General features: G+C 34.0%; 2 protein-coding genes across 2 annotated transcripts in view; one reads left to right on the top strand and one right to left on the bottom strand.

The window, feature by feature from the left end:
- LOC109846503 (trafficking protein particle complex subunit 8-like) overlaps positions 1-11,425 on the top strand; it is a 37,432-nt gene extending 26,007 nt beyond the window's left edge. The window contains 11 exon segments of the mRNA XM_020415771.1: positions 2,845-2,955; positions 3,064-3,124; positions 3,206-3,281; positions 6,451-6,633; positions 6,707-6,817; positions 7,006-7,173; positions 7,287-7,445; positions 9,241-9,474; positions 9,712-9,873; positions 10,154-10,266; positions 10,662-11,425. Coding sequence (XP_020271360.1) covers positions 2,845-2,955; positions 3,064-3,124; positions 3,206-3,281; positions 6,451-6,633; positions 6,707-6,817; positions 7,006-7,173; positions 7,287-7,445; positions 9,241-9,474; positions 9,712-9,873; positions 10,154-10,266; positions 10,662-11,205 — 1,922 coding nt within the window. The 3' untranslated portion in view covers positions 11,206-11,425.
- Positions 13,194-13,702, bottom strand: LOC109845319 (protein WEAK CHLOROPLAST MOVEMENT UNDER BLUE LIGHT 1-like). The gene is made up of 2 exons (XM_020414556.1): positions 13,591-13,702; positions 13,194-13,521 (listed from the first exon to the last, which is right to left on the bottom strand). The coding sequence occupies exons 1-2, from the start codon at positions 13,687-13,689 to the stop codon at positions 13,213-13,215; spliced, it is 408 nt and encodes a 135-aa protein (XP_020270145.1). The 5' UTR covers positions 13,690-13,702; the 3' UTR covers positions 13,194-13,212.

Below are 16,679 nucleotides of genomic sequence, written 5' to 3'. Positions count from 1 at the left end.
CCCCCCAACAAAAAAAAACCAAAACAAAACAAAAAGAAACCCCCAACTAAAAAAAAAAGAAAACCCAAAGTTTGATTTTTTCGACCTTGTTCAAAGTGTCTACAGTAGTCACCCTCGTTTCCCATGTAAAGAAAAAGGATGAGAACTTTTTGTGTATATGGAAGTTTATTGTTACAAGATATTGTCTCCACTAAGGCTCTAATATTATCTTATTACTAGAATTTTTGATGTCTAAGCATTATCCACATGGAAAGAAAATACTGAATAAGTGGGACTAGCTGTAAACAGGTTGAACTGAGTTCGGGTGTATGTAAGATCTGAATCCAAGAAGAAATTGTCCCATTGGAAACTCAGTTTGTTAGTTCCTACGGTTCCAATTTGATCTGAATCCAAAAAGGCAAATCATGTTCAAATTATGACTCTTGTTTAGACTATTTTCGTCCAATATCTATTTTTAAAGCTAAACAGTGATTTCTCATAGTTAATTTTATTGAAAGGGTCATAATATGACACATGTGATGTCCAAAAATACAACTTCAATAATATGTTATTCCCAGAATAGCTATCCAAGCCTCTAAATCAGTTGTATTTTATATTGGTTTGCATTAACTTTCAAATGTTTGCAAATCCAACAAGATTATGATCCAAATATGTTTCGCTTCCATTTCGAGTTCAGAATCTAAGACCTAAATCATATTTCATGATTTGAGATGAGATTGGAATATTATGATTCTTCATCAAAATGACTTCATGAGAAACTGAACATTTTAAGTTTTTATCCTAAATTTCAATTATTTGCTCCTGTTCATTGCACAACAGCATATGATTGATAGCTGGTTAAAGCAAAGTGTCAATTGGATTTGAAACATATTCTATGGTTAACTTTTTGGGTCAGAACTCTATCTTTTCACATCTGGCGATGGTCTTTTTTTAGGTTTTGAGTTCTTAATATATGGAAGATTGCTTTGCCTAGAGCTAGATGTGTGTTTTCTGTGCAGAATTTTCTGTATGAACAGCATTAAAAAAACCAATTCAACAATTTACTTGAAAATAGTCACTATTCATTATTACTTGGCAGTTCTTGACATTTTAATTTCAGATAAACCTTCTTGTAAGCTTCTTCATGCATAAACAAGTTAGGTTGTGCCCAAGTTCTATCTTCTTGCAAATATGTATGAGGTCATACTTTCGCAGTCCATGTATCTATCCTTGATCTTCCTTAGCTAGGAATTAGTCCTCATCTCTTGTCGTGAAAAGATAATTCAGTGAAGAGATTAAGAACACCGTATTAGGTGATATATGTGAAATTTAAAGCTAACCAATTTCTAAATTAAGATGGTCATGTGCGAAGAGTCTAAGAACATTTTCTTGATCAAGTAGCATAATAATTTATCTTCATTGTGCAAAAGTATAGTAGTGGCAGATTGGTTCAGGATGTTGCGGATGTTGCTTCCAGAAACCAATGTTTTTAGAACCAGGCATTTCAAGGCGTATATGGAGTATAGTCTAAATTACATAGTCCGTGTGCACGACTGTCCAAGTGTGCGGGTGGGCGAGTGTGTGCATGGGTGCGTGGATGCGTTTGTGTGTGAGGTGGCGGCTCACTTAGCAAAGTGAACTACCAAGAGATAGAAGAAGTGAGCCCCACACCTCTTATGTGAGTAGGGGGGGTCTCACCACATATCTATCTCTTGGTAGCTCATTTAGTAAAAATAAGCCGTGATCTAATACACAATTTTGCTTGTTATGTGCATACATTTGTGTGTATTGACACACGTGCTGGTGGGCGAGTGTGTGCATGGGTGCGTGGATGCGTTTGTGTGTGAGGTGGCGGCTCACTTAGCAAAGTGAGCTACCAAGAGATAGAAGAAGTGAGCCCCACACCTCTTATGTGAGTAGTAGGATGGGTCTCACCACATATCTATCTCTTGTAGCTCATTTAGTAAAATAAGCTGTGATCTAATACACAATTCTGCTTATTATGTACATATGTTTGTGTGTATGTTCATATATATATTGTTTTATATCTTATCTTCTAGTGGAAACTGCATATATAATATGTTTATAGTAGTAAGTTATAACACAAGCTGACATTACTTTACATATAAAATTTGAAAAATAAGATGAACAAAGGTAGTTAACATTGCAAAGTTGAAACCAACAATCTGAAGTAGCAGAAGAGATATTTTAAATAATAGAATTTAAAGTTTAGCATGTACCAATATAAGAAAAGAAGCACTTCCTGAATAATTATTTAATTATTCAAACTGACAAACTATCTTATACAAACTATCTTAGTTAGTTTTGTAACTTTTACCCAACAGATGGTTAAAAATAGCTAATCGGTTGGCTTGGGAAATTAAATATCTAGATACTTAATCAGGACGATACGGTAGGCTGCCCTACATTGGCAATTTGGCTGATGACTAGAGTAGAGGTAGTGGGATGTGGCAGTGAATTCTGATCTCAGCACTACCTGCTTCCCTTCTCTCCTTCATCTTCCCTTTGAAGTTACACATAGCATGAAATTGCCTAGGCAGCCTGAGCCCCGTTTAGGTCTCTAGCGATCTTAAATTAGTAGTACATTCACAGTTTAATATCATTAATGCCCACTTCGAAGGAGCTTTATATATAGCCTAGTCTTGAGGAGAGGGCGTAACCCCTTATTCCCACACCTCCTTCATAAATTGTAGTGGTTTTTATAGGCTTATAGCAAGACATTGGCTTCACGGTCCCGGTTGCCCATGCTACCGGGTACTTGAACTGGTTTTGGATAATATATGTAGAATCTGATGATTCTCATTGGTTTCATCAGTGACATCTATGCTTTTTGTTTTCTTGCAGAAGCAATAAAACTTGTTGTTGAGATAAAGAACCCCCTTCACCTGTCAATTTCCGTTTCTGGCATTTCACTCATATGCTATCTATGTGCTAGTTCAGAAGCGACAGAACTTGGTATGATGTTCAGTCCTATTCATATTTGCATGTGATACCAAGTAAGCTTACTTGGTCAATAATTCAAGCTTTCATGTTTGCTAACTATTTGGTCTAACTATTATACAGATATAAGTTTACCGGCTACAAGTTTTCAGGAGGGTAAACCCAAGGAGCCTCCTAGTTGCAGGTATTTGATATCTATTACTTTATTTATTTATTTATTTATTATTATTTGTTGTTGAAAATACTCCTACGTATGTTCTTGCAGAGATTTGAATAATGGTAATGCTTCTATGATATTGCCGGAGTTTGATTTAATACTTGGAGGAGGTGAGACTAAGAGGGTAAGTTTTGCAATTAATGAAAAAAATTCCTTTGATGCTCTGTCTTTTCTTGCAGTTTTCAATTGTTTGTCTCATGAACTTTGATCCCTATGTTTGGTGAATTTGATCAAAAGGGGGAAAAAGGAAGCTTCTTTAGCAGTAATGGTTTTCATTTTCAGGATTAACAAGTTACTGGATTGTATTTTCAAGCATCATGTTTGGATATGTTAACAGGTTGCTAGACTATAAAATTGCCAAACAGCAATGATTTCTCGTCTTGTCTGTCGGAGCAATTGACCAGAAGAAACAGAGCTGAGTTCTGCTAACGATTACACATTGATGTAATAAAAGTATTCTCCAAATATAAATATCAAAAAATGACCAGCATACTAACACTAGGACATACAGAATGTCTTTAATAATAGTGACTTACATTCGCATGCAAGATTAAACTGATTATTCATTCAAGTCATGTTTTATGTCTGCAACATACGAGGGATCACTGTTATAAATAGCGGTAAATAGCCCCGCAATAGCGGCGCTAATAGCGTTAGCGGTCCCTTCCCGCGACGCTATCGCCTACTACGTTATCGCGCAATAGCGGTGACATATTGCGGAATATGTCTTTTCGTAAAAGCGGTCAATAGTGTGTCATAACGGTAAATAGTGAGCAATTGCATTCGAAATTTGCTTTTTGACTGCTATTTAAAAGCGGTTTGAGGCTTATTTTTTTAAAATTAAACTCAACCCTTGACCATTGTATTCCACCGTCTCCTATGATTTTCAACATACTCCCGCCACCTCTCATAGCCTCTGGCACCTTCCTTGATACTTCCTCTCACCTTCTTCACCGTGAGCTCCTCTTAGGGCAGTTCTATCACCGCTAAGCTCTTCTTCTCGAAGACGATAACTTTTTGACTCCTCCAGTCATCTTCGGTATTACGTGATGGTTACATGTCTATTTCATGTTTAGGTTCTCTTTAAATCATCCAATATGTACTTTTAGATTTCTTAGATTTTTTTTTAAAATTTTTTTTAGTATTTATATATATCTAAATTAGACCGCTATTTGACTTTGCGTTTTTTACCGCTATTTTGCCGCAATAGCCCGAAATAGCTAACCTTGCGAGGGATCCACATAGAAAGATATGCACTTGTTATGGACAATTGCTTGGATTTTGGATTACTTTAAAAACTGAAGTTATAGCCTGCAGTTCATACATAGAGCTTGATACCGATGTTGGTGGATTTTCATGATATGCATTTAACCGCCTTCATACCAAGCTGCTGAACTGATTTTTTTTGCAAATGACCATGCCTCATGAGAGGCATCTCTATGAGTACAACACCTACCAATTTGTGAGGATTAGGTTTCCAAGCACTTTGGTGAATAGCGTGCTACAAGACCAAGCTGACAAAAGTATTTTATAGGTCAGCAAACTTTTTTTTATTCATCTTCTTGGCCAGATTACATAGGGCTGACAAATGGGCTGTGCCGACACGATCATATTAGACGTTTGCACGCTGCTTCCTAATGATTTTGTCTTCAGGTTTGTTGATGACTTGATGTATAGTTGGTGGTTGTACGGGCTCTAAGATTGTTTTGCTAACTTTAATGGTAGTTGTAATTTGAAGTCAAAATGATTGTTTAAAGCAAGAGTTGATAAATGTTCCAATGCCGTTACATATCAGATGTGTAGAATCTTATGTTGAGAGTGCTTATTTATAGCAACCCTCTTAATGGTCTCATCTGATACAAACTGTTAACACTCTGAAACCATACAATAATGATTTAATTAATTTAAACTAAAATTTGTATAAAAATAGAGTTACAATCTAGAGTTCTCTAAAAGCCTAGAATGGTAGCTCATTAAGAAAGTGGTACATGACACAACAACAGCAAAGTCTTTTTATCCAAAAAGTTTTCGGGTCGACTACATTATTTTTCTTCCATTCAATTATTTTAAAAGCTACCTCCTGCTAATAAGCTAACCACTATTGTATCATTCTTGATTGCGTCCAAGTTTTCCTAGACCTACCTTTTGTCCTTGCTCCAGCAATTGTAATTATATCACTGCTAAACTCAAATAGGTGCATTTAGTTGCCTCCATTGCATATGGGAAAACTATCTCAATTGATTTTCTTATTTTATCCTCAATAGGAGCAATGTCTCCTCCTAATGCACTCATTTCTTATCATATCTCTAGTATATATCTGCATGTGCGGCTCCATAGTAACATTCTCATTTCTCTGCTGTACTCAATTTCCCCATTTGTTGTTAGTTAATTCCCCAGCATTTTTTTAATTGGAGGAATAATTGCCCGGCATTATGATCCATAATAATTTGCTGGTTTAATAGCCATCCTAAAGCCATTATGCATTGTTGTTATTATAGTTTCACTATGCATGTTTTTTACCCTTCAATTTCATAGGTATTCTATGATCACATAATACTCTGGAAGCACTCCACTTTAACCATCCACTTTAACCATCTTTACCTGATTCAGTGAACCTCATCATTTTCATTGTCACCATCTTGACGAATAACTGTTCTTAAATAGCGGAAGTGATTAGTCCAAGGTATTTCTTGACCGTCAATATATGCTACATACTGCTTCTTTTCGCATGTTTACTTAAGTTATATATCTATGTATTCTATTTTTTTCTATATTCGAAAGATTCTCTCCTCCTTCCCATAGTAAAATTTACTCCTTCCCTAGTATTGTCAAATAATAATATAACGATATATGCTGAGAACTGTGATTAACAAAAAGATAAAATCAGCAAAAGATAACAAATATGAGAATTTTGTACTAAACAACAAAATACTGAATTAGCCTACTTATCTGCCAAACTTCAATGTGATGAACTCACGCAATTAGATAATGCTTCTACATTATAAAGGTATCTTGAAATTAGTTCCAGGTGTAATACTTGTCAATCAGGCAATTACAATACAAGTTGAATAACACAATAAGTGAACGCGAGCGATAAGTTCATATTGCATAAGCATTGTGTAGCTAATGATTAGGTTGATCCTCCATCCTTTTTCTCTAGTGCTCATCAGTTGATTTTGAGCACAACCTGATCTTTACATGGATATGTGATAAACTTTCCTCTTACGAATGCTGTTTTAAGCAATATCCTATCAACTTTATTTATTTCCCCCCCTTTTTTTGTTGTTATTAAGGTACAACTCTCTGTTACCCCCAAAGTGGAAGGTTTGTTAAAGATATTGGGAATTAGGTGGAAATTATCTGGACTTCTTGGTGGGTATCAGTACTTTGAGTTCGACACAAAGCGGAAACAAAAAAGGGGCAAGAAAGGCCTCAAGCATTCTTCAAGGGATGACCTAAATTTTATAGTCATTAAGGTTCTTTCTTCTGTCTCATTCTTTCATTTTCTATTGTCAAACAAGAACTAAATTGTCACTTATTTTTGTTCAGGGCCTACCAAAACTTGAGGGATGTATCCAAAACCTACCCAAAAAAGCATTTGCTGACGACTTACGACTCCTTATTCTGGAACTGAGAAATCAATCAGAACATTCCTTGAAGGTACAATTAATTCAAAGTTGAGCAATAACTTAATCGTTGACCAGAGATCCGGTATAAGCAGTGTAAATAAGTTTTTCTTTAAGAGATGGCGTCATATGTAATGGCCTCTTACCATGTGACTTGAAGCTAATGGGACTTCACATATGTTGGACGTCCCAGGCTGACTTGCACCTTTCTGGAACTTGCAGAACATAAAAATGAAGATCAGCCATCCGAGGTTCTTGATTCCTGGGAGTGTGGAGGACCTAAACAAGGATTTTCCTAGTTGCTTAGAGGCCCATTTAAGTTCTGAAAGAAAGAATATTCAACCAAATGGCATGGAGAAGTCAGAGAGTCTTTTATTCTCCTTTCCCAGCGTAAGTTGATAACTTTGCATGTGATATCTCTGTTGCAATATATACATACTTATGAGCTCACGTAATCATCCACAAGTTTTATTTTATTTGTTTTATTTTATTAATCTTTTCAGGATACTACTATTGATGGGGGAGCAACATTTGCTTGGCCTCTTTGGCTTCATACTGCACTCTGTGGCAATATCTCCTTGTATATATCTATATATTATGAGATGGAAAGCTGTTCAAGTGACATGATTTACCGTGTGCTGCGTATGCATTATGATGTTGAGGTGAGACAGTGCTCTGAATCTATCTTACTTATGTGTGAATGTTGTGTCCATTGGTTGTGCAACCCCAGTGTACTTCACTGAGACTATTCACTGGCATGTGAACAGGAACATAGATGACAGGGACTTAGGCAGGTGCCTGAACAACCTCAGTAGTGTTACCAACAAAATTAATAACCACCATCACCACAACAATAATGAAATGATGATGATGATTGTTCTATATTATTACTTGACTGTCTATGGAATTTCTTTCAATATGAATATTATAAGGAGAAACATTTCAGTTTATAGACATGATTCGTATCTATCTGTGGCTAACCTTAAGAACAACAAAAATAACTACAGTGCCATATAAAAAAAATGATGACAGTGACAAGTTATTGCCTGTTTGTTACTGGAATTGGAGAAAAATATTTCATTTGTTTCTTAAACAAGATGAATATTTCACTTATGTTTGCATTTCACTTGTCTCTGTTCCCAGTAGACCTTAACAAGAACAACAAACATTGTAATGATGGTGAGGACCTTACATATCAATTACTTGATTATAAAAAACTATTTTCTTGCAAAAAACCTGAGAATATACCAGTGCCATTTTGCATTCCACTTGTCTCTACATCAAGCTAACCTCATGAGTTATGATCTGGTACCTAACTTCAACCATAATTACATGCATATATCTTAGGTCATAATTACTTGCATATTTTATTCCTCGCTAAGATTATAGCTTAGTGATTTTATGATTAATTCTCCATATCTTTATTCTCCTCAAGATTAAGTAAGTAGAACCATATATATAGGAGGCAAACAAAATCGTAGCAACATAAAAAATCCTATCTAACAGCTAAAATTCAAATAATACATTCTAACAAAATAACAAATTCACTCCTAGTTAAATAACAAATTTAATATCCTAATCCTAACTAAAATTAAAAGCCTAACAAATTTCCTGATCTCAAGTGCAATATTTTGATAATGTCTTGTCGTGCATCAAAGATCTTTATCAGAACCAAGGACTTTGAAACAAGTTTCTTTTAGTCATGAGAATCAGCACTCTGTTATGTACGCTGTCCCTGTAAAAAGTCTCAGAATGCCCAGTTAGCTAAAAAGACCAGTAATTGTTTCACTTCAGCCAAGAAGATATAGTGAAAAGCCCCGAAAATTTTTAAAAACATGAAGTCTTTTATCCACTTAATCCGCTTTTTTGTTGGCTTTAATGGGATAAGAAGGTCCAAGTGTGGTCATTGATGCACTTATTTTGCTTGACTGAACTTGATTAAAACAAATTTTGGTTTCTCAAAGGTGTATTCATCGATTTACTACATTTACGGTCTTAGTGATAATGGAAAACTATGTTGATTAGAAGGATCTTCTGACAACAAAAGTATCATGAGTCTTTACAAGCTTATTTCTAAATATTTAGTAATTTTCATGTAAAATTCTCTCCTGTCTAGTTACCAATTTCTTGATTTTTTATATTATATTATTTCTTGATTCTTCTATTGAATATTCATTTTTAGTTTTAGTCTTTTAAAAATTGTAAAACGATTTATTGTATCTCAATAATAAAGTGTGCCCTAGTTGGATATAAAGTGACAGCTCTACAAATGTGAGTAGTATTGGACATATTATATCTCCAGTTAATAGGTAGTCTCGGTTTTATTCTTTCTTCAAATAAGAACACGTTTTCTTGTGAATTCTATTGGAATTCCAGTTGTCCCCAGATCTGCTCAATATGTAGATGGTGTCATTTACTGCTGCACACGTTTGATGATGGAATAATGTTATTTTGCAGGTCTTGCCATCCTTAGATGTATCATTCGTGATCACTCCTTGTCCGTTGAGGGTACAAGATTTTATTGTTCGCATGGATATTGTGAACAGGACAAGTTCAGAGAGTTTCAGTCTTCAGCAGTTGTCTTGTGTTGGTGACCAATGGGAGATTACATCCTTACCCACATATGATTTTATCTGTCCTTCACAAGTACTAGTTGCAGGCCAGGCATTATCATGCTTTTTCAAGCTTAAGGTTTGTGTAGATTTATTGTATTACTAACTGATATAATGCCTGCATAAAAACATAAACAAACACGTGAATTTCTTGACTCGGTGTATGTTGTATTATCTACTACCTTATTGGTTCTTTTGATCACTATGTCATGACCTCTTGCATTTGCTAGAATATAGTTCTGATTTTCTTCTCTCTGTTCACACTTATTTTAGGTGTCTCTTTCAATTGAAAGCTTGACAAATTTATTTGTTTCAGGACTGTAGGACAATTTCTGATGGTGAAGGGGAGCTCACTGTTCAAGGAAGTGATCTATTGTTATGTTCTCAGGGAAGCAGTGAGACAATAGTTGACATTTCTAACTCACCTTTGGCTAGATTTCATCAGCAAGAAAGACATAACCAGGGCAATTCAATTGAGGTCAATAAGATCTTCCTTTCATTTTATTGATTATTTTCATTATTTCATGATTATGGCATTTTTCTTCTGTAAAATAATTTCCCATTTTCATTTGTTGATTCTCATGGAATTTAACTCAGTACTCCTAGATAGTCTCACTCTTTCTTATGTTGATTCTCTGGATTGCCTGCCCCTGTTTTATTTTCTTCTTTGTTCTTTGTTTCTCTTTTACTCGTCTCATAAACAGAAGCTTGGAAATTATTGTTTCTGCATACTATCTTATATATTATTTGTGTCTCAGGGAAGTCAAGGCAGTGTTGACTTCATCCTGATCTCAAAGGTGCAAGGAGATTATTTTAACCCTGATCTAGGGCCTCCCTCGAAGCTTTTATGTGGTCACATTTGCCATTGCAGGCAAGATTCAGAAGCTATATAAGCGCTGTTGTGATGATAACTTGTTGGTTAATTGTAGCTACATCCCTGATACTGTAAGGGTATAGCCATTTATACACCATAGTAGTTCATTAGATCCCTTGAACTCCAGGAAACGTTATTTCACAAGTTAGGTTGAGATGTTATGTGACCAAGTACCTATTATTAACACAGTTAACTGAAAAATTTTCTAAATTTTCCTCTAAATTTAGAGCAAAAAAGTTAACAACGCCTGAGGTTCAGGGGTGCAACTAGTAATAAAATAGTTATAAATGGCTATACCACTATTGTGAAGGGGTATATGTGCAATTAACCCTATTATAAAACTAAAGTTTTTTATGAGAATTATGTTTCATTTTCCCCCCCTGCATTTTCAGTATCAGCAGCAAAATCCCTATATTATGGCTTGTGGATGGACCTCGGACAATAAGTCATGATTTTTCAAGCTCTTTTTGTGAGGTTACTCTTGTTATGAAGATCCGCAATCGCTCCAAAGCTTTTGTATCTGTTAAAATCACTACATTTGATGGCATTCCAAGTGATATATTTCAAGTATTGGACTCGACAGAAAATCAAGGAGGATGGCAAGATGTTCCGTTAGCAAATGAACTGAAGTCAATTTCCCATGTACAAGGGCTTCAACCCATTAAACTAAAATCGCAGAGCATTTGTCCCTTTGTTTGGTGTGCATCAAGCTCAACACAGTTGAAGCTTGAACCAGAGAGCTCAAAAGAAGTTCCTCTCCGGATCTGTGTTTTTTCACCAGGAACCTTCGATTTATCAAATTACGAGATGCACTGGAAACTTCAACAAATTGATGGAGATCTTACGGACGATGGAAAGAGAACTTCGTCAGGGATGAGCAGAGGTCATCCTTTCTATCTTACTGCTCTTCAATCTGCTCTCGTGGCCTTAGAGTGAAGCATATGGTGATTTCTACGTAAATTTATGTTTTGAAGGGCGAAGAAAAATTTTCAATGCAGATTTCAGCTTTTGCTTTTTGTTGTATTCTACTCTCTTCTTATTAAGAATGCAAGTTAAAGGTTTAGGTGCATTATATTCATATGTATTCAGTCGGATATGTGTATCCATTAAATATATATATCGGTCATTTTGATGTGATAAGTAGGATTGAGTCTTACCATATGGTTATCTCTTGGTAGATTATTTAATAAAATGAGCTGTCACTTCATTCTGTAGTGCCCGATTGAAGACTCCCCAAAAACTAAAAATCATTCTAACTTTAATTATAATACTTTATTTATCAAGATTCTTATCTGTACACTTCTCAAAAATTCGTCCAGATTTTATAGATTACTTTGAATAAATATGCAATCCACGAATACAAAATTATCAGGATTATATATGTTTTAAATAATTGTAACACTATTTAAATCCTAATAAAATCTAATTATGAATATTATCCTATCACATGCATTACCTCATGCCTATATATACACCAATAAATTACACAATTTTTATAGTAACTTCATCTCCTTCAACATGTATGTTTCTTTTTATATTTTCATAATTATTCTTTAGAAATATTGTGTATTTGATTTAATGGTGATACTTGTTTTACACTGCAATTACTTTTTATGGCAATTGATATTTTTTAAAATTTCTTCAATTTTCATGCAGAATTTAGAGGATTAAAGATTTGATTGTTGCGGGATCTCCCATCTATCAAGGTAAGTCTCTTTTTTTTTAAAATTGTTTACCTTTTTTTCTTTGCATGCGTTTATTTAGTTTCTATTTTTAGTCTCTTTTATATTTTTTTTGTCAATTCTACATCCCTCGCAAGTTCTTCTTCGGATATTCCACTACATATCCATATATGTAATCATATCTATGGATATTGATATTTAGTAACAATGTCTATATTCCAACAAGAACCAAATTCTGTACCAGCGTCAACGAAATTGGGGAGGTGAAGGATGAAGCACTACATTAAAAGGACATTTTTTTATGTAAACATAATTAATTTAATAATTACAAAACGAGATCCCCAGAAAGATAATTACAAAAAGGATTATTTAGATATTAGTCCCCAAGTCTTCAATAATTATTAGTCCCTCACATCCTTGAAATTGCTCACACGTCCTTCAAGTGCTAGGTGCATGTTCGTACAATTTGATCCCCAATGATCAAAATATCCTCAGTTCATGCTTCTCCCAAAACCCCCTTTATGTTCAAAAAGCATTAGCTAAGGATTTAAGGGACTTCTGAGCAATTTCAGGGATTTGAAACATCCTTTTACTTCTCGCTATAAAACACAATTTTACTATCTCTCTATCGCTAAAGATAAGAACAGCTCTGATCAAATTTCACAAATTATTCCATGCTCAAATTACATTACAAATTTTCAACTACAAAAAGGACAGCAAGTGCTGATGATTTGGAGCGGTCTGTCACTATACTAAATGTGTATTATTTTCGGAAAATTTCACTTACTCATGATGCCTATACCAATACACTACACACCCTTACATTACATGATTTATTAAACAAATTAATACTTGTTACACATATACAATAAAATATGATTCTCATCTCACAAGGTCTCTGACTTTTTCCTCGCCAAGAACATCACAAGCCGAGGAAAGAACGACTTCTTCTTCCTCCTCCTCACCTTCGCCTCTGCCACTTTTCTTTCTCATTTGTCCTCCATTGTGTACACCTTTGCATTAGGTCCAGGATGAACGATATCAGCGTCGATTAAACTCTTTGGTTCACTCTCGAAACTTCTAGCTGGGCTTTTTGGAGGCAAATTACTATTTTGAGCAGCATATATATTTATATTACTTGCTCTCCTCCTCTGCTCGTGCTCAGCTCTCCACCTCCTTAGTTCTTTCTCAACACCCAATTTCCCTTCTTTAGCTTTCTCCAGTGCAATTCTTAAAGCTTCCTTCTCCTGATTCATCTCCATTAAGCCTCCTCTAGCTTTTGTACAGTTTTCAACTCCGACTCCTTTGCCACATTAATTTGTGAAATTGCATCAGTAACCCTCTCATTTGCGAGCTCCTCGGCCTCATGAGCTCTCTTGCTAAGACTGTAATACTCCTCCAATGGAAGTGTTACTCCATCACTCAACTCCTCCCCCTCGCTCTCATGCAAAGCTTTTATCGTTTGAAGAGCCAGCCTCTCCGATGCTTTCGCTGCCTCAGTCTCTTTGAGAGCTGCATTCAATCTTATTTCTGTTGTGCTTGTTGTTATTTTGATTTGCTCCAACTCTTCCTTGGCTTTTCTTAGATCGTCACGTGCTGATTGAGCATCGGTTTTAGTTTTGATTTGCTCCAACTCTTCCTTGGCTTTTCTTAGATCGTCACGTGCTGATTGAGCATCGGTTTTAGCTATGTCAGCTTCTTGTGCAGCTTCTTGAAGTAGCTTTGGAAGCTCCACCATTTTTGCTCGTGCTTCCTTCGTGTTTTCGAGTTCATTCTTTGTAATGACCGTCTCTATATATCAGAACATGCAGACTTAAGGAAATGTTAAATGATTATTTTTTCTCTTTTAAGTAATTCTTTCTGCCTTCAGAAATCGCAAAGAAAAAAAAAAATCACATTGTTGAAAACAAAAGGAAGAAATATTTTAATATTTGATAAGCTAAAACTCATTGAACATGCGAATTCATAAACACAACAAGATATGTCCAACTTTCCTTCATACAGTAACATTCTCAGATAACAGAAGGACATAAATCAAATAAAATCACTGTATGAAGGAAAGTAAAAATAATGGCCAGTTACAAAACCAAGAGCGAACATAAAATTTTCTTATAATTTAACCACTAATTTTTTTATTTTAATTGTGACAATGATTATAGTTGATCATTTACTATTGAAATTTTATTAATAGTAAACTTCAATATAAGCTCTTCTTAATTTAACCACTATTTTTTTTTTTTAATTGTGATAATGATTATAGTTGATCATTTACTATTAAAATTATATGAAAATTTACGGTAATTTGTCTAACTATCTGCATTGCTCATATTTTGTATATTTTATTAAAATTATTTATTAAATTGTTAAGCTATAAATAGTTCATATAGGATAAGGATAGGATATAATTTTAATATTGTTTTCTTAGTTTCTGACACATATTTTTTTTACCTACAGGATAATATCATCTCAATTCCAATTTCATATTCAAGATTTATTCCATAATTACGAGTATCAGGTTAGTAAAGAATATCAATAATTTTTATATTTTAATTGTAATTATGAATTATGATTATAGTTGATCGTTTACTATTGAATTTTTATGAAAATTTATGCTAATTTGTTTAACTATCTGCATTCCTCATATGTTTTCATAAATTAATGGTCATATGACATATTATTTTCTTTTGTAGAAATTTATTCTCTGATTTTTGGATAACATAACTACTATACAACACTTTCTCGCCTAAAATAACTTCAAGCCAAGGTTTGCATTAAACTCAATAATAAATTATTCATATATATATATATATATTTATATATATATAGTTTTAAGGTATTATCGTATACTTATAATATATATATATATATTATATATATAGGTATATATATTAATTATATAGTAGTGATATATATATAGTACTATATGAGGAGCACTTATGTCAACTTAAGTTGACGAAGAGCCTTTGTCCACCAGAAGACTTTATCTCACTCGATTATATATATAAGTATTAGTATATATAATTATAGTATATATATTATATAGTATATATATATATATATATATAATATATATAGTATATATATATATATAGGATATATATATAAGTTCACTTATTCAATGGCAAGGATCCTAGGGAAATATGCTAGTGGTTAAGAAGTTTGGGTGGAGCGGTGTCAACTTAAGTGGTGACATAAGTTTTTCTCATATATATATATATAATATAGTATATATATATAGCTATATATAAAAGACATATCGAACTATTTTTTAAACAGAAGAGAACACTTCAATCTCCAGAATTAAAAAATCAAATATTATTGGTTGAGTGATGAGCAGAAGAAAGATTACATTCAAAGAAGTGTGGATAATAAGAGAAAGTGACAAAGTAATGACTCAGCTGGTAATATTGTTAATGGCAAACGACAACGTAAAGTTGATCTATTTTGTGGAGCCCTGCTATTGCCCTTTGAGCATGAAGGTTGGTGTAGATATACTTTATAGTTTATTTAAAAGGGTGATATAACATTATATATTAGTTTATTAAATATTTATATTTGTGCTAGGGCAAATTCTTCATGAACCGGTATGTTCTTCACTATATAAGCTATGCACTCCAAAGTCTTGTGCATACACGAGACTCCAACATTTTATTGTCACAACGGTGAAATCCACCTAGCAGATGTCAATATTCCTAATGAATTATATGACCTTTATACAATGCAATCACCAGAGGCAATTGAGTTTTGACGCCACACTAGAATGTACAACAATATTTTCTCATTCACATCGTTTGGGGCAAGATTCAATAAAGAGCTCGCATCAAATAGAAAAGGAGTTTTCATATTTAGAGCACAGGGCCAAATATATCATAATCTCTCTGCTCTAATTCCAAAGGAAAATAAGCCTTCATACTTTCAGCTTTACTGGCCAAATATATCATAATCTCTCTGCTCTAATTCCAAAGGAAAATAAGCCTTCATACTTTCAGCTTTACTTCTATGATACAGAGAATGAGTTATTCCAAAGGAAAATAAGCCTTCATACTTTCAGCTTTACTTCTATGATACAGAGAATGAGTTGAAAAATCGTTTGGGAATAATAGACAATGCAAATATTAGTGAAATCACAACTAAGAGCTTGATGGATATGTTGCAAGGAAACCCATATTCAAAGTTCCTTCGCAAATTGAATGATTATCAATCTTTTGAAGAATTTAAGATACTAATAAATAGTAACGTTGCACTAGATCAACATGTTTACAACTCACCAATAGCAGATCGGGTGGCTGCAATCTGGGTTGAATGAAATAATGACAATGCACCATTTGAAAGAGAGATAGTTGTTCATGCACACTCAGGAGGAAGACATCAAGTGAAACCCATATTCTGGCGTAGCAGCTGTAATAATGCCTGGGGGCCGAACAACATATTCCAGATTTAAGATAAAAATCCCAACAACAGAATCATCTATGTGTAACATATCTAAACAAGATGGAACCTCAAAACTGATTAAGATAGCTAGATTAATAATTTGGGATGAAGCTCCAATGGCTAAAAGCGTTGCAATTGAAACATTAGATAGAACATTAAGGGATATAATGGATCGGTAATTTCATTAAAACCCCAACAACTTTCAGAATGACTTTTTATGTTGTTTTTCTGTTTACATATAACTAATTAAAATATAATATATAGCTTACTATTAATTAATTATATTTTTTATGCATT

This window comes from Asparagus officinalis, chromosome 6, assembly GCF_001876935.1.
Source record: "Asparagus officinalis chromosome 6, Aspof.V1, whole genome shotgun sequence".
NCBI lineage: Eukaryota > Viridiplantae > Streptophyta > Magnoliopsida > Asparagales > Asparagaceae > Asparagus > Asparagus officinalis.
The sequence above is the reverse complement of the archived record's forward strand: the minus strand, read 5'-3'. Positions and strand labels throughout refer to the sequence as shown.

Coding starts and splice junctions, on each gene's coding strand:
- LOC109845319 (XM_020414556.1), bottom strand. CDS start 13,689: ATGGTGGAGCTTCCAAAGCTACTTCAAGAAGCTGCACAAGAAGCTGAC. Junction 13,522..13,590: donor ACGATCTAAGAAAAGCCAAG/GAAGAGTTGGAG, acceptor AGAAAAGCCAAG/GAAGAGTTGGAGCAAATCAA.